The 18,982-nt window shown below is 49.3% G+C and overlaps 1 protein-coding gene across 1 annotated transcript in view; it reads left to right on the forward strand.

The window, feature by feature from the left end:
• Nucleotides 1-18,982, forward strand: part of LOC140429044 (excitatory amino acid transporter 1-like) — a 379,543-nt gene that overhangs the window by 349,087 nt on the left and 11,474 nt on the right. The window contains exon 9 of the mRNA XM_072515573.1: nucleotides 11,714-11,848. Coding sequence (XP_072371674.1) covers nucleotides 11,714-11,848 — 135 coding nt within the window. The remainder of the gene's footprint in view (nucleotides 1-11,713; nucleotides 11,849-18,982) is intronic.

Here is an 18,982-nt window from a genome sequence, read left to right on the forward strand (position 1 = left end):
GAGAGGGAACATCTGCACACAGTGCGTCTGCACAGTGCGTGAGAGTGAACATCTGCACACAGTGCGTGAGAGTGAACATCTGCACACAGTGCGTCTGCACACAGTGCGAGAGTGAACATCTGCACACAGAGCGTGAGAGTGAACATCTGCACACAGTGCGTAAGAGGGAACATCTGCACACAGTGCATCTGCACACAGTGCGGGAGAGGGAACATCTGCACACAGTGCGTCTGCACACAGTGCGTGAGAGTGAACATCTGCACACAGTGCATCTGCACACAGTGCGTGAGAGTGAACATCTGCACACAGTGTGTCTCCACACAGTGCGTGAGAGTGAACATCTGCACACAGTGTGTCTGCACACAGTGCGTGAGAGTGAACATCTGCACACAGTGCGGGAGAATGAACATCTGTACACAGTGCGTCTGCACACAGTGCGTGAGAGTGAACATCAGCACACAGTGCGTCTGCACACAATGGGTCTGCACACAGTGCGTTAGAGTTAACATCTGCACACAGTGCGTTAGAGTTAACATCTGCACACAGTGCGTTTGCACACAGTGCGGGAGAGTGAACGTCTGCACACAGTGCGTTTGCACACAGTGCGTGAGAGTGAACATCTGCACACAGAGCGTCTGCACACAGTGCGTGAGAGTGAACATCTGCACACAGTGCGTTTGCACACAGTGCGTGGGAGTGAACATCTGCACACAGTGCGTCTGCACACAGTGCGTGAGAGTGAACATCTGCACACAGTGCGTTTGCACACAGTGCGTGAGAGTGAACATCTGCACACAGTGCGTTTGCACACAGTGCGTGGGAGTGAACATCTGCACACAGTGCGTTTGCACGCAGTGCGTGAGAGTTAACATCTGCACACAGAGCGTCTGCACACAGTGCGTGGGAGTGAACATCTGCACACAGAGCGTCTGCACACAGAGCGTCTGCACACAGTGCGGGAGAGTGAACATCTGCACACAGTGCGTCTGCACACAGTGCGGGAGAGTGAACATCTGCACACAGTGCGTCTGCACACAGTGCGGGAGAGTGAACATCTGCACACAGTGCGTCTGCACACAGTGCGGGAGAGTGAACATCTGCACACAGTGCGTCTGCACACAGTGCATGAGAGTTAACATCTGCACACAGTGCGTCTGCACACAGTGCATGAGAGTGAACACCTGCACACAGTGCGTCTGCACACAGTGCATGAGAGTGAACATCTGCACACAGTGCGTCTGCACACAGTGCGTGACAGTGAACATCTGCATACAGTGCGTCTGTACACAGTGCGTGAGAGTGAACATCTGCACACAGTGCGTCTGCACACAGTGCATCTGCACGCACTGCGGGAGAGTGACCATCTGCACACAGTGCGTCTGCACACAGTGCATCTGCACGCACTGCGGGAGAGTGACCATCTGCACACAGTGCGTCTGCACACAGTGCGTGAGAGTGAACATCTGCACACAGTGCGTCTGCACACAGTGCGTGACAGTGAACATCTGCATACAGTGCGTCTGCACACAGTGCGTCTGCACGCAGTGCGTGAGAGTGAACATCTGCACACAATGCGCCTGCACACAGTGCGTGAGAGTGAACATCTGCACACAGTGCGTCTGTACACAGTGCGTGAGAGTGAACATCTGCACACAGTGCGTCTGCACACAATGCGCCTGCACACAGTGCGTGAGAGTGAACATCTGCACACGGTGCATCTGCACACAATGCGTCTGCACACAGTGCGTGAGAGTGAACATCTGCACACAGTGCGGGAGAGTGAACATCTGCACGCAGTGCATCTGCACACAGTGCGTGAGAGTGAACATCTGCACGCAGTGCATCTGCACACAGTGCGTGAGAGTGAACATCTGCACACAGTGCATCTGCACACAATGCGTCTGCACACAGTGCGTGAGAGTGAACATCTGCACACAGTGCGGGAGAGTGAACATCTGCACGCAGTGCATCTGCACACAGTGCGTGAGAGTGAACATCTGCACGCAGTGCGTCTGCACACAGTGCGTGAGGGTGAACATCTGCACACAGTGCGTCTGCACACAGTGCGTGAGAGTGAACATCTGCACGCAGTGCATCTGCACACAGTGCGTGAGAGTGAACATCTGCACACAGTGCATTGGCACACAGTGCGTGAGAGTGAACATCTGCACACAGTGCGTCTGCACACAGTGCGTGAGAGTGAACATCTGCACACAGTGCGTCTGTACACAGTGCGTGAGAGTGAACATCTGCACACAGTGCGGGAGAGTGAACATCTGCACACAGTGCGTCTGTACACAGTGCGGGAGAGTGAACATCTGCACACAGTGCGTCTGCACACTGTGGGGGAGCAAACAAAAGGCACACGGTGCAAACTGCTTCAGTTCCAAGTGTTGGAGAATCTGCTCATCAAGAAGCAGAAAGGCAACCACTCTGTCAAGAAAGGAGGCAAGGGAGAGATTTCAGGCCAAATCCACAAAGAAGTTTGTGATGCAACCACCAGAAGAAGCGGCAACAGTTCCCAAAACATCTGAAGAACATACAGAGCAAACACAGCAAGAGGATGATACATCAATACACGAGGAACATTAGGGCTGCACGGTGGCGCAATGGGTTAGCCCTGCTGCCTCACGGCGCCGAGGTCCCAGGTTCGATCCCGGCTCTGGGTCACTGTCCGTGTGGAGTTTGCACATTCTCCCTGTGTCTGCGTGGGTCTCACCCCCACAACCGAAAGATGTGCAGGCTAGGTGGATCGGCCACGCTAAATTGCCCCTTAATTGGAAAAACTGAATTGGGTACTCTAAACTTATTTTTATAAATACACGAGGAACATCAAACTCAAGGAACAAACACTAAAGGAAATGAAGAACTTTTGCAAGTTCAGCAGACACAGAGAAGGTCGACAAGGAGAAGGCACAAGAGACTGAACTTGTGTCACACTGTAAAAAATTCTGAACATGTAAATAGTTAAGCAAACCATGGTGAAATGTAAAAATGTAATTTAATGTATGTAAATAATTTCATTTTGGAAGGAAAGGGGATGTGATGATATGCATAAAACAATTCTGTATATAATGTTATGCACGACATCCAACCAGGTTGCAGTGTAATCCCACCATGTGACCCTGTGGCTGGGGAGTTTGGAGTAGGTTGTGCTGGAGGATAGATGTAGAACATAGAACATAGAACATTACAGCGCAGTACAGGCCCTTCGGCCCTCGTGTTGCGTCGACCTGTGAAACCACTTTAAAGCCCATCTGCACTGTTCCCTTATCGTCCATATGTCTATCCAATGACCATTTGAATGCCCTTAGTGTTGGCGAGTCCACTACTGTTGCAGGCAGGGCATTCCACACCCTTACTACTCTCTGAGTAAAGAACTTACCTCTGACATCTGTCCTATATCTATCTCCCCTCAATTTAAAGCTATGTCCCCTTGTGCTAGACATCACCATCCGAGGCAAAAGGCTCTCACTGTCCACCCTATCCAATCCTCTGATCATCTTGTATGCCTCAATTAAGTCACCTCTTGACCTTCTTCTCTCTAATGAAAACAGCCTCAATTCCCTCAGCCTTTCCTCATAAGATCTTCCCTCTACCAGGCAATATCCTGGTAAATCTCCTCTGCACCCTTTCCAATACTTCCACATCCTTCCTATAATGCGGCGACCAGAACTGTACGCAATACTCCAAATGCGGCCGCACCAGAGTTTTGTACAGCTGCAACATGACCTCATGGCTCCGAAACTCAATCCCTCTACCAATAAAACCTAACACACCGTACGCCTTCTTAACAACCCTCTCAACCTGGGTGGCAACTTTCAGGGATCTATGTACATGGACAACGAGATCTCTCTGCTCATCCAGACTGCCAAGAACCTTACCATTAGCCCAGTACTCTGTCTTCCTGTTATTCCTTCCAAAATGAATCACCTCACACTTTTCTGCATTAAACTCCATTTTCCACCTCTCAGCCCAGCGCTGCAGCTTATCTATGTCCCTCTGTAACTTGTAACATCCTTCCGCACTGTCCACAACGCCACCGACTTTAGTGTCATCTGCAAATTTACTCACCCATCCTTCTACGCCCTCAACAAAGAACAAAGAACAAAGAAATGTACAGCACAGGAACAGGCCCTTCGGCCCTCCAAGCCCGTGCCGACCATACTGCCTGACTAAACTACAATCTTCTACACATTTATAAAAATGACAAACAGCAGTGGCCCCAAAACAGATCCTTGTGGTACACCACTAGTACACCTCCAGTCTGAACATTTCCCATCAACCACCACCCTTTGTCTTCTTCCAGCTAGCCAATTTCTGATCCAAACTGCTAAATCACCCTCAATCCCCAGCCTCCGTATTTTCTGCAGTAGCCTACCGTGGGGAACCTTACCAAACACTTTACTGAAATCCATATACACCACACCAACTGCTTTACCCTCATCCACCTGTTTGGTCACCTTCTCAAAGAACTCAATAAGGTTTGTGAGGCACGACCTACCCTTCACAAAACCGTGTTGACTATCTCTAATCAAATTATTCCTTTCCAGATGATTATACATCCTATCTCTTATAAACCTTTCCAAGATTTTGCCCACAACAGAAGTAAGGCTCACTGGTCTATAGTTACCGGGGTTGGCTCTACTCCCCTTCTTGAACAAGGGGACAACATTTGCTATCCTCCAGTCTTCTGGCACTATTTCTGTAGACAAAGATGACTTAAAGATCAAAGCCAAAGGCTCAGCAATCTCCTCCCTAGCTTCCCAGAGAATCCTAGGATAAATCCCATCCGGCCCAGGGGACTTATCTATTTTCACACTTTCCAGAATTGCTAACACCTCCTCCTTTGCAGTAGCTCTACCATAGAAAAAAGAACAAAGAAATGTACAGCACAGGAACAGGCCCTTCGGCCCTCCAAGCCCGTGCCGACCATGCTGCCCGACTAAACTACAATCTTCTACACTTCCTGGGTCCGTATCCCTCTATTCCCATCCTATTCATGTATTTGCCAAGATGCCCCTTAAATGTCACTATCGTTCCTATTTCCACCACCTCCTCCGGTAGCGAGTTCCAGGCACCCACTACCCTGTGTAAAAAACATGCCTCGTACATCTACTCTAAATCTTGCCCCTCTCACCTTAAACCTATGCCCCCTAGTAATTGACCCCTCTACCCTGGGGAAAAGCCTCTGACTATCCACTCTGTCTATGCCCCTCATAATTTTGTAGACCTCTATCAGGTCTCCCCTCAACCTCCTTCGTTCCAGTGAGAACAAACCGAGTTTATTCAACCGCTCCTCATAGCTAATGCCCTCCATACCAGGCAACATTCTGGTAAATCTCTTCTGCACCCTCTCTAAAGCCTCCACATCCTTCTGGTAGTGTGGCGACCAGAATTGAACACTATACTCCAAGTGTGGCCTAACTGAAGTTCTATAGAGCTGCAACATGACTTGCCAATTCTTATACTCAATGCCCCGGCCAATGAAGGCAAGCATGCCGTATGCCTTCTTGACTACCTTCTCCACCTGTGTTGCCCCTTACAGTGACCTGTGGACCTGTACTCCTAGATCTCTCTGACTTTCAATACTCTTGAGGGTTCTACCATTCACTGCATATCACCCCTGATCCCGTGTGACTTCACCTTTTGTACTAGTCTACCATGAGGGACCTTGTCAAAGGCCTTACTGAAGTCCATATAGACAACATCCACTGCCCTACCTGCATCAATCATCTTAGTGACCTCCTCAAAAACTCTATCAAGTTAGTGAGACACGACCTCCCCTTCACAAAACCATGCTGCCTCTCACTAATACGTCCATTTGCTTCCAACTGGGAGTAGATCCTGTCTCGAAGAATTCTCTCCAGTAATTTCCCTACCACTGAAGTAAGGCTCACCGGCCTGTAGTTCCCTGGATTATCCTTGCTACCCTTCTTAAACAGAGGAACAACATTGGCTATTCTCCAGTCCTCCGGGACATCCCCTGAAGACAGTGAGGATCCAAAGATTTCTGTCAAGGCCTCAGCAATTTCCTCTCCAGCCTCCTTCAGTATTCTGGGGTAGATCCCATCAGGCCCTGGGGACTTATCTACCTTAATATTTTTTAAGACGCCCAACACCTTGTCTTTTTGGATCTCAATGTGACCCAGGCTATCTACACACCCTTCTCCAGACTCAACGTCTACCAATTTCTTCTCTTTGGTGAATACTGGTGCAAAGTATTCATTTAGTACCTCGCCCATTTCCTCTGGCTCCACACATAGATTCCCTTGTCTATCCTTCAGTGGGCAAACCCTTTCCCTGGCTACCCTCTTGCTTTTTATGTACGTGTAAAAAGCCTGGGGATCTTTCTTAACCCTATTTGCCAATGACTTTTCGTGACCCCTTCTAGCCCTCCTGACTCCTTGCTTAAGTTCCTTCCTACTTTCCTTATATTCCACGCAGGCTTTGTCTGTTCCCAGCCTTTTAGCCCTGACAAATGCCTCCTTTTTCTTTTTGACGAGGCCTACAATATCTCTCGTTATCCAAGGTTCCCGAAAATTGCCGTATTTATCCTTCTTCCTCACAGGAACATGCCGGTCCTGTATTCCTTTCAACTGACACTTGAAAGCCTCCCACATGTCAGATGTTGATTTGCCCTCAAACATCCGCCCCCAATCTAGGTTCTTCAGTTCCCGCCTAATATTGTCATAATTAGCCTGCCCCCAATTTAGCACATTCACCCTAGGACCACTCTTATCCTTGTCCACCAGCACTTTAAAACTTACTGAATTGTGGTCACTGTTCCCGAAATGCTCCCCGACTGAAACTTCTACCACCTGGCCGGGCTCATTCCCCAATACCAGGTCCAGTACCGCCCCTTCCCGAGTTGGACTGTCTACATATTGTTTTAAGAAGCCCTCCTGGATTCTCCTTACAAACTCTGCCCCGTCTAAGCCCCTGGCACTAAGTGAGTCCCAGTCAATATTGGGGAAGTTGAAGTCTCCCATCACCACAACCCTGTTGTTTTTACTCTTTTCCAAAATCTGTCTACCTATCTGCTCCTCTATCTCCCGCAGGCTGTTGGGAGGCCTGGAGTAAACCCCCAACATTGTGACTGCACCCTTCTTATTCCTGATCTCTACCCATATAACCTCACTGCCCTCTGAGGTGTCCTCCTGTAGTACAGCTGTGATATCCTCCCTAACCAGTAGCGCAACTCCTCCAACCCTTTTACATCCCCCTCTATCCCGCCTGAAACATCTAAATCCTGGAACGTTTAGCTGCCAATCCTGCCCTTCCCTCAACCAGGTCTCTGTAATGGCAACAACATCATAGTTCCAAGTACTAATCCAAGCTCTAAGTTCATCTGCCTTACCCGTAATGCTCCTTGCATTAAAACATATGCACTTCAGGCCACCAGACCCGCTGTGTTCAGCAACTTCTCCCCGTCTGCTCTGCCTCAGAGCCACACTGTCCCTATTCCCTAGTTCTCCCTCAATGCTCTCACCTTCTGACCTATTCCTCCCGTGCCCAGTTAATTAATGGTAATAGTTTATTATTTTATTCATCCTAATTATCTTATCATGCAGTTGTTTCAGAATAAATTATTTGAACTAGATGCCCTGTAGTTTATCACTCACTTCAGCCAATCTACAGAACATGACAGGATACTGAATCTGAATGATCAGCCATGATCATATAGAATGGTGGTGCAGGCTCGCAGGGCCGAATGGCCTTTCCTGCACCTATTTTCTATGTTCTACCTTCTAAATGATTTAGTTATGAATGTAAGAGGGTTGATCAGTAAGTTTGCGGATGATACGAAAATTGTTGGAGTGGTAACTAGCGAGGAGGCTCACCTTCGATTCCAGGAAGATACAGACGGGCTGATCAGTGACCAATGGAATTCAATCCGGATAAGTGTGAGTGATGCACTTGGGCAGGACAAACAAGGCAAGGGAATACAGGATAAACGGCAGGACCCTGGGAAGCACCGAGGGTCAGAGGGACTTTGGTGTGCATGTACACCCGTCCCTAAAGGTAGCAGAGCAGCTGGATACAGTGGTTAAGAAGGGAATATGGTATTCTTGCCTTTATTAGCCGAGGCAGAGTTGAAGAGCAGGGAGGTTATGCTGGAACTGTATGAAACATTGGTTAGGCCACAGCGAGAGTATTGTGAGCAGTTCTGGAATCCACATTATAGGAGGGATGTGATACCACATTTTCCTTGGAGCAGAGGAGGCTGGGTGGGGGGGGGGGGGGGGCGTGATTGAGATGTATAAAACTATGAGGGGCACAGATAGAGTAAACAGGAAGAAACTTTTCCCCTTGGTGGAGGGTCAATGACCAGGGGGCAGAGATTTAAGGTGAGGGGCAGGAGGTTTCGAGGGGATGTGAGGGAAAACCTTTTCCCCCAGAGGGCGGTCGGAGTCTGGAACTCGCTGCCTGAGAGGGGGGTGGAGGCAGAGACCCTCATAACATTTAAGAAGTATTTAGATGTGTCATTGCGATCCCAGGGCAGACACGGCTTTGGGCCAAGTGCTGGGAAATGGGGTTAGAATAGTTCGGTGGTTGTTTTTTACTGGCGCAGATTCGATGGGCTGAAGGGCCTGTTCTGAGCTGTATGTCTCTGTGACTCCACACAGTCACCCAAATTAAACCAGGGTCTCTGGCACTGTGAGGCAACAGTGCTAACCACTGTGCCACCGAGTGAGACAGTGGCATTCCCAGCCAAGCTCATATCCAAACTCCAAAACCTAGGACTTGGCTCCCCACTCTGCAACTCGATCCTCGACTTTCTGACCCACAGACCACAATCAGTAAGAATGAACAACAACACCTCCTCCACAATAGTCCTCAACACCGGCGCCCCGCAAGGCTGCGTACTTAGCCCCCTACTCTACTCCCTGTACACACACGACTGCGTGGCAAAACCTGGTTCCAACTCCATCTACAAGTTTGCTGACGATACGACCATAGTGGGCCGAATCTCGAATAACGATGAGCCCGAATACAGGAGGGAGATAGAGAACCTAGTGGAGTGGTGTAGCGACAACAATCTCTCCCTCAATGCCAGCAAAACTAAAGAGCTGGTCATTGACTTCAGGAAGCACCGTACTGTACACACCCCTGTCAGCATCAACGGGACCGAGGTGGAGATGGTTAGCAGTTTCAAATTCCTAGGGGTGCACATCTCCAAAAATCTGTCCTGGTCCACCCACGTCGACGCTACCACCAAGAAAGCACAACAGCGCCTATACTTCCTCAGGAAACTAAGGAAATTTGGCATGTCCACATTAACCCTTGCCAACTTTTACAGATGCACCATAGAAAGCATCCTATCGGGCTGCATCGCAGCCTGGTATGGCAACCGCTCGGCCCAGGACCGCAAGAAACTTCAGAGAGTCGTGAACACCGCCCAGTCCATCACACAAACCTGCCTCCCATCCATTGACTCCATCTACACCTCCCGCTGCCTGGGGAAAGCGGGCAGCATAATCAAAGATCCCTCCCACCCGGCTTACTCACTCTTCCAACTTCTTCCATCGGGCAGGAGATACAGAAGTCTGAGAACACGCACGAACAGACTCAAAAACAGCTTCTTCCCCACTGTCACCAGACTCCTAAATGACCCTCTAATGGACTGATCTGATCTCTTCACACATCTTCTCTACTGAGCAGCACTACACTCCGTGTGCTTCACCCGATGCCTGTGTCTATGTATTTACATTGTGTATTTTATGTTTGCCCTATTATGTATTTTCATTTCATGTAGAGAATGATCTGTTGAGCTGCACGCAGAACAATACTTTTCACTGTACCTCGGTACACGTAACAATAAAACAATTCCAATCCAAATCCAGAGGTATTAGTTTGGGGATTGATACAGGGCTATGGGGAGAGAGCGGGGCTGTGGTTTTAGTTTCAGATTGATACAGGGCTATGGAGAGAGAGCGGGGCAGTGGGATTAGTTTGGGGATTGATACAGGGCTATGGGGAGAGAGTGGGGCAGTGGGATTAGTTTGGGGATTGATACAGGGCTATGGGGAGAGAGTGGGGCAGTGGGATTAGTTTGGGGATTGATACAGGGCTATGGGGAGAGAGTGGGACAGTGGGATTAGTTTGGGGATTGATACAGGGCTATGGGGAGAAAGTGGGACAGTGGGATTAGTTTGGGGATTGATACAGGGCTATGGGGAGAAAGTGGGACAGTGGGATTAGTTTGGGGATTGATACAGGGCTATGGGGAGAGAGTGGGGCAGTGGGATTAGTTTGGGGATTGATACAGGGCTATGGGGAGAGAGTGGGGCAGTGGGATTAGTTTGGGGATTGATACAGGGCTATGGGGAGAGAGTGGGGCAGTGGGATTAGTTTGGGGATTGATACAGGGCTATGGGGAGAGAGTGGGGCAGTGGGATTAGTTTGGGGATTGATACAGGGCTATGGGGAGAGAGCGGGGCTGTGGTTTTAGTTTCAGATTGATACAGGGCTATGGAGAGAGAGCGGGGCAGTGGGATAAATTTGTGATTTACACAGGGCTACGGGAAGGGAATGGGACAGAGGGAGTATTTTGGGATTGATAAGGGCTTTGGGGAGGGTGTGGTGAAGTGCAATTACTTTTGGATCAATACAGGGCGACGAATGGAGACCATGCCGTGGGATTAGTTTGAGATTGGTGTAAGGATGTGGCATGAGCGTTGAACAGGGGGATTAGTTTGACATTGATGCAGGGCTGTGGGGTGAGGCTGGGACAATGAGGTTCATTTGGAGATTAATTCAGGACCATGGGGAGAGCGTGGGCCAGTGGGATTAGTTTGTGATTGGTACAGTGCTTGGGGAGCGATTGGGCCAATGGGATTAGTCGTATGAGGAACGGTTGAGGACTCTGGGTCTGTACTCGTTGGAGTTTAGAAGGATGAGGGGGGATCTTATTGAAACTTACAGGATACGGCGAGGCCTGGATAGAGTGGACGTGGAGAAGATGTTTCCACTTGTAAGAGAAACTAGAAGCAGAGGACACAATCTCAGACTAAAGGGACGATCCTTTAAAACTGAGATGAGGAGGAATTTCTTCAGCCAGAGGGTGGTGAATCTGTGGAACTCTTTGCCGCAGAAGGCTGTGGAGGCCAAGTCACTGAGTGTCTTTAAGACAGAGATAGATAGGTTCTTGATTAATGAGGGGATCAGGGGTTATGAGGAGAAGGCAGGAGAATGGGGATGAGAAAATATCAGCCATGATTGAATGGCGGAGCGGACACGATGGGCCGAGTGGCCTAATTCTGCTTCTATATTTTATGGTATTATGGTTTATGATTGGTACAGTGCTTGGGGAGTGATTGGGGCAGTGGGATTAGTTTGTGATTGAGACAGTTTCTTGCGGAGGGTTTGGTTGGTGGGGTTAGTTTGGGGATTGCAACAGGGCTATCTATGGGAAGAGAATGGATCAATGGGATTGGTTTGGGATTGTTGTTACAGAATGCTGGGTGCTCGTGCACGGACTGTGTATGATCGTAAACATTCTTCGGAAACTCCGCACTCTGAGATCGCTTCGTGCAAAATCCAATTTGTGTATCACTGATGTCTGATACTCTTACATCGTGGGTCTTTCCCTTGGGAGATTCCCTCTTCCCCAATTTTCTGACTCAATTTCATTTTATAATGCTGCTAGATTTGGTATGGAGTATTCTGGACAAATTATTGAATGCCTTTGTTTTTCGCTTCATCCCAGTATCACTGCCACAGCTGCTAGTATTGGTGCAGCAGGCATTCCGCAGGCAGGCCTGGTAACCATGGTAATCGTCCTGACATCTGTGGGGCTTCCAACAGACGACATCACGTTGATCATCGCCGTGGATTGGTTTCTGTGCGTATACCTATACAAAGTATTTACAGCATAGAAACAGGCCCTTCGGCCCATCAAGTACTTGCTGGTGTTTATAGAACAAAGAACAAAGAAAAGTACAGCACAGGAACAGGCCCTTCGGCCCTCCAAGCCCGTGCCGACCATGCTGCCCTAACTTAAAACAAAACTTTCTGTCCTTACTCGGTCCGTATCCCTCTATTTCCTCCCTATTCATCGACCCATCCAGGTGCCTCTTAAATGTTGCTAATGTGCTGCTTCCACCACATCCTCTGGCAGCGCGTTCCAGGCACCCACCACTCTCTGTGTGAAAAACTTACCCCACACATCTCCCTTAAACTTTCCCCCTCTCACCTTCAACCTGTGCCCCCTGTAATTGACACTTCCACCCTTGGAAAAAGCCTCTGACCATCCACCCTGTCTGTGCCTCTCATAATTTTGCAGACCTCTATCAGGTCTCCCCTCAGCCTCTGTCATTCCAGTGAAAACAATCCTAGTTTATTCAACCTCTCCTCATAGCCAACACCCTCGAGACCAGGCAACATCCTAGTGAATCATCTTTGCCCTCTCTCCAAAGCCTCCATGTCTTTCTGATAATGTGGTGACCAGAACTGCACCTAATACTCCAAATGCGGCCTAACCTGATGTGCTTTTCTGATTGGAGGGCTGTGACCAGTGGTGTTCCGCAGGGATCAGTGCTGGGACCTTTGCAGTTTGTAGTATATATAAATGATTTGGAGGAAAATGTAACTGGTCTGATTAGTGAGTTTGCAGGCGACACAAAGGTTGGTGGAATTGCGGATAGCGATGAGGACTGTCAGAGGATACAGCAGGATTTAGATTGTCTGGAGACTTGGGCGGAGAGATGGCAGATGGAGTTTAATCCGGACAAATGTGAGGTGATGCATTTTGGAAGGTCTAATGCAGGTAGGGAATATACAGTGAATGGTAGAACCCTCAAGAGTATTGAAAGTCAGAGAGATCTAGGTGTACAGGTCCACGGGTCACTGAAAGGGGCTACACAGGTGGAGAAGGTAGTCAAGAAGGCATACGATATGCTTGCTTTCATTGGCTGGGGCATTGAGTATAAGAATTGGCAAGTCATGTTGCAGCTGTATAGAACCTTAGTTAGGCCACACTTGGAGTATAGTGTTCAATTCTGGTTGCCACACTACCAGAAGGATGTGGAGGCTTTAGAGAGGGTACAGAAGAGATTTACCAGAATGTTGCCTGGTATGCAGGGCATTAGCTATGAGGAGCGGTTGAATAAACTCGGTTTGTTCTCACTGGAACGACGGAGGTTGAGGAGCGACCTGATAGAGGTCTACAAAATTATGAGGGGCATAGACAATCAGAGGCTTTTCCCCAGGGTAGAGGGGTCAATTACTAGGGGGCATAGGTTTAAGGTGCGAGGGGCAAGGTTTAGAGATGTACGAGGCAAGTGTTTTACGCAGAGGGTAGTGGGTGCCTGGAACTCGCTACCGGAGGAGGTGGTGGAAGCAGGGACGATAGTGACATTTAAGGGGCATCTTGACAAATACATGAATAGGATGGGAATAGAGGGATACGGACCCAGGAAGTGTAGAAGATTGTAGTTTAGTCGGGCAGCATGGTCGGCACGGGCTTGGAGGGCCGAAGGGCCTGTTCCTGTGCTGTACATTTCTTTGGTCCTTGTTCTTTGCTCTTTAACCAAGGTTTGTTACAGCTGCAACATGATTTCCCAACTCTTGTACTCAATGCCCCGGCTGATGAAGGCAAGCATGCCAGATGCCTTCTTAATCACCTTGGCCACCTGTGTTGCCACCTTTAGGGAACTGTGGACCTGCACGCCCAGATCCCTCTGTCTGTTAATGTTCCTCAGGGTTCTGTCATTTACAGTGTAATTCATACCTAGCTTTGATTCTCCAAAATGTATTACCTCGCATTTGTCCAGATTAAACTCCACCTGCCATTTCTGTGCCCAAGTCTCCAATCTATCGATATCCTGTTCTATCCTCTGACAAACCTCGGCACTATCAGCAACTCCACCAATCTTTGTGTCATCCCCAAACTTACTAATCAGACCACCTTCATTTTCAGATCATTTATATACGCGACAAACAACAGAGGTCCCAGCACTGATCCCTGCGGAACACCACTAGCTATGATGCAGTAAATCCTCCTCCCCTTTCAACTCACCCTGCTAGACAAATAGAAAATCGGGGGAGGGACACCACCCTTGCTGATGTCACGATTGGACAGTCGGCTCCCTGAATGGATCCGCGGGTCGATAAATCACAAACTTTATTTTTTGTTTCGAAACGAGAGTTAAGGGAATGCTGATTAACTTTTAAGAAAACATTTATTAAACACAATACTCCTTCACCCCACCTAAATCTTCACACATGTACACAGATTTCTAAAGGTAACAAAATCTATCATGTATTTTAATGTTCTCAGTAAGTACACAGTCCATGTAACCCAATAGACCAATATCGTAGACAGAGAGGTCTAGACCAATAGACCAATATCGTAGACAGAGAGGTCTAGACCAATAGACCAATATCGTAGACAGAGAGGTCTAGACCAATAGACCAATATCGTAGACAGAGAGGTCTAGACCAATAGACCAATATCGTAGACAGAGAGGTCTAGACCAATAGACCAATATCGTAGACAGAGAGGTCTAGAGCGTAGAAAAGGCCCATCGAGTCGGCGCCGGTCATAAACAACCACCAAATTATTCTAACCCCATTTCCCAGCACTTGGCCCATAGCCGTGTCTGCCCTGGCATCGCAGGCGCACATCTAAATACTTCCTAAATGTTCTGAGGGTCTCAGGCAGCGAGTTCCAGACTCCCACCCCCCTCTGGGTGAAAAGGTTTTTCCTCACAGCCCCTCGAAACCTCCTGCCCCTCACCTTAAATCTCTGCCCCCTGGTCATTGATCCCTCCACCAAGGGGAAAAGTTTCTTCCTGTTTACTCTATCTGTGCCCCTCATAGTTTTATACATCTCAATCCTGTCCCCCCCTCAGCCTCCTCTGCTCCAAGGAAAACAATCCCAGTCTATCCAAACTCCCTTCATAGGGAAAACTCTGCAGCCCAGGCAACATCCTGGTAAAAACATTCAGATCAAGAGGGATAAATATTCTTTTTTTTTTTAAAAAAAGCTAATTAAAAAGTATAGGAGACATTGGGTATAATCTGACACAAAAACATCTTTCAAAAGTTTAATTTCAAAAGTTTAATTTAAAGGAATAGATCATGGCAGGACAGCTCCAAGGCGTGGTCTGCTCCTCTTGCTCCATGTGGCAGGCTGGGGACAGTTCCAGTCCCCAGGGTCAACATGTGTGCAGGAAGTGTCTCCCGTTACAACTCTTGGAAACTCGAGTTTCAGAGCGAGTCGGAGAGCATCGTGGATAGCACGTATAGAGAGGTGGTCACACCGCAGGCTCAGACTTCGCAGGCAGGAAGGGAATGGGTGACCACCAGACAGAGCAAGTGAGCGAGGCAGGTAGTGCAGGACTCTCCTGTGGCCATTCCCCTGCAGAACAGATATACCGCTTTGGATACTGTTGAGGGGAATGGCCTCTCAGGGAAAAACAGCAACAGCCAAACTTGTGGCACCACGGTTGGTTCTGCTGCAGAGGGGAGGGGGGATAAGTGTGACAGCGCAATAGTTGTGGCGTTCAATTGTAAGGGGAATAGACAGGCGTTTCTGTGGCCGCAAACGAGACTCCAGGATAGTGTGTTGCCTCCCTGGTGCTAGGGTCAAGGATGTCTCAGAGCAGGTACAGGACATTCTGGAGGGGGAGGGTGAACAGCCAGTGGTCGTGGTACACATCGGTACAAACGACATAGGTAAAAAAAGTGATGAGGTCCTTTTGTGAGGGCCACGAAGAATCCGGCACGAGTTGTAGAATCGAAATAAACAATATTTATTTACAATTACATATATATACAACAGCAGCAGTAACTCCCTTGCTGCTCACTCCTCTCTAGCTGGTTCTATACTGGCCAGTCCTGTCAAAGGTTCGGCACATAGTCCTGTATGGTGGGCAGCATAGACAGCTCCCAGGTGAGTCGCGGGCATTTTCCTCCAAGCTGTCAGAATTCAGCATGGCAGACGGCATCATCTTGTGGGGGACGCGTGTGATTGTCCCGGAAAAAGGCCAGGAGCTGATACTAAGAGACTTGCACAATGGGCATCCGGGCGTGACCAAGATGAAAATGTTGGCCCGGAGTTATGTCTGGTGGCCAGGCCTCGACACCGACATTGAGAAGGTGGCCCAAAACTGCTCCATTTGCCAGGAGCATCAGAAGCTTCCGCCGGCCACGCCCCAAACCGGGCTGGAATACATCTGGGTACAGTCCTAGTACCTCTGTCAACCCTCCAAGAAACTGAGGGCAGCACGGTGGCGCAGTGGTTAGCACTGCTGCCTCACGGCGCCGAGGTCCCAGGTTCGATCCCGGCTCTGGGTCACTGTCCGTGTGGAGTTTGCACATTCTCCCCGTGTCTGCGTGGGTTTCGCCCCCACATCCCAAAGATGTGCAGGGCAGGTGGATTGGCCACGTTAAATTGCCCCTCAATTGGAAAAAATGAATTGGGTACTATAAATTTTTTTTTTTTTATAAACCCTCCAGAACCTGTTTGGAGGATGTGCTGCCATTGCAACCGCAAATGGCGCAACCAGTCCCGACCCAACAGGCTAGGCCACGATAAGTGGGAAACGCCCCTCCTGGCGTCCATAGACAACAGGGGTCATTGTAGTTCCTGCAATGTCCAGTGGTTCCCCTGTGTAGGTGGCCAACCTGGCCTGTGAGTCGGTTAATATAAGGGTCTGTATACTCTGCTTGATGCGGTCGAATGTCCTCTGGGCGATCACGGAAACCGCTGCGCCAGTGTCCAACTCCATCTCAAGCGGGTGGCCATTGACCCGTACTGTCACCTTAATGGGGGCCACACGGGGAGCTACCACACAATGCAGCTGCAGGCAGTCGCCCTCCGTCTCCACGTCCTCAGGAGTGGTCGCCGCAGGTTCATCCACATGGAAGGTACGGCCTCTGGGCTGGTCCCAGTTACGGCCCCTGGGCTGCTCCCAGTTTCGGTCGGAACGGCGGCGCCTCTGGCGTCCCCAGGACCGCCGTCCGCGACGGGGTCGGCGCCTACAAGTCTGACATGGCCATGGCTCCTCATCCATTGGTTCTGGAGAAGGCTCCCTTCGGGGAGGAATGTCCGATGGCCACTGGCGTCGATCCGGACAATGCCCCGTCCAAGGTACCGCAGGAGTGCGGGGAGACACTTTTGGACGGAAGGGGTTGCGCCCCAAGGCATGCACTTCCATTCCCTGCACTCCTCGTCTGCGCGCTCTCGGGACAATACTCTCTGAATGGCCTGTTGAAAAGTCAATGTTGGCCAGCCTAACCACTTTCTCTGGATGGCCGCGTTGTTAATACCGCAAACCAAACGGTCGGGTAACATTTCTGACAAGGTCTCACCATAGTCACAGTGCTCCGCAATCCTGCGTAGCCTGGATAGAAAATTGGCAAGGGATTCTCCAGGGGTCCTCTCAGCGGTATTAAACCGGTAACGCTGGACTATCGTGGACGGGGTTGGGTTAAAATGTTGCCCCACTAAGTTCACAAGTTCATCAAACGTTTTGGTGTCCGGCGCAGCTGGGTACGTAAGGCTCCTAATCACCCCAAACGTATGCAGGCCGCAGGCGGTGAGCAATATGACCACCTGGCGCTCGTTTTCGGTGATATTGTTTGCCCGGAAATAGTAACGCATCCATTGTGTGTACTGGTTCCAGCTTTCCAGCGCAGCATCAAAAACATCCAAACGTCCGTACAGAGGCATGGTATAATAGAAAACAACTTCCAACCTGTATCCAACAAAAATCCTGGGAGGTGGCTTCAGCAGTGTAGACAGCTATCCACTTTAACCCTCGTCGCCAGTTTTGTGAGGGCCACGAAGAATCCAGCACGAGTTGAAGGAGAAAGAAATAACATTTATTTACAATAACATATATATACAACAGCAACAGTAACTCCCTTGCTGCTCACTCCTCTCTAGCTGGTTCCAAACTGGCCAGCTTTATTTATCCAGGGAGTTTACTAATGGTTTCTCCGCCCCCCTCATTGGGGAAGCTCATACTCCCACAGGATTGTGGGATTTCCATTATTCCTCAGCCAGTGGTAAGCAGGCAGGTTTAACAGGCCCTGAAAGCGAAATACAGGGAGCTAGGAAGGAAGTTAAGAAATCGGACCTCAGGGCAGCACGGTGGCACAGTGGTTAGCACTGGGACTATGGCGCTGAGGACTCGGGTTCGAACCCCAGCCATGGGGTCACTGTCCGTGTGGAGCTTGCACATTTCCCCGTGTCTGCGTGGGTTTCACCCCCATAACCCAAAAGATGTGCTGGTTAGGTGGATTGGCCGTGCTAAATTGCCCCTTAATTGGGAGAATAAAATAATTATTGGGTACTCCAAATTTATTTTAAAAAAGAAAAGAAAGAAATCGGACCTCGAAGTTAGTGATCTCAGGATTACTGCCGGTGCCACGTGCTAGTCAGAGTGGAAATGACAGGATATATCGGATGGATACGTGGCTGAAGGGATGGTGTCAGGGGGAGGGTTTCAGATTCCTGGGGCATTGGGACCGGTTCTGGGGGAGGTGGGACCTGTACAAACTGGGCAGGTTACACCTGGGCAGAACTAGAACTGATGTCTATTTGCGAGAGCAGGTGGGGAGGGTTTAAACTAATATGCCAGGGGGGTGGGAACCTACGCAAGGAGTCAGAGACAGAGGGAGCAAGGACAAAAGCAAAAGGTAGAAAAGTGAATAAGAAAAGTGACAGGTGGAGAAACCAAGGGGAAAATTCAAACAGGGCAGTGGAGAAAAATATTGGGAGCAAGACAAACATTGTGAAAAAGACAAACTTAAAGGCTCTGTGCCTTAATGCATGGAGCATTCGCAATAAAGTGGGTGAACTAATCGCGCAGAGATATAAATGGATATGATATAATTGGGATTACGGAGACATGGCTGCAGGGTGACCAGGGATGGGAATGTCCCAGGGTTCTCCATATTTAGGAAGGACAGGCATAAAGGAAAAGGTGGTGGTGTGGCACTGCTGGATAAAGAGGAAATTAACACA

The sequence above is a fragment of the Scyliorhinus torazame genome, chromosome 9 (genome assembly GCF_047496885.1).
Source record: "Scyliorhinus torazame isolate Kashiwa2021f chromosome 9, sScyTor2.1, whole genome shotgun sequence".
In the NCBI taxonomy this organism is placed as follows: domain Eukaryota; kingdom Metazoa; phylum Chordata; class Chondrichthyes; order Carcharhiniformes; family Scyliorhinidae; genus Scyliorhinus; species Scyliorhinus torazame.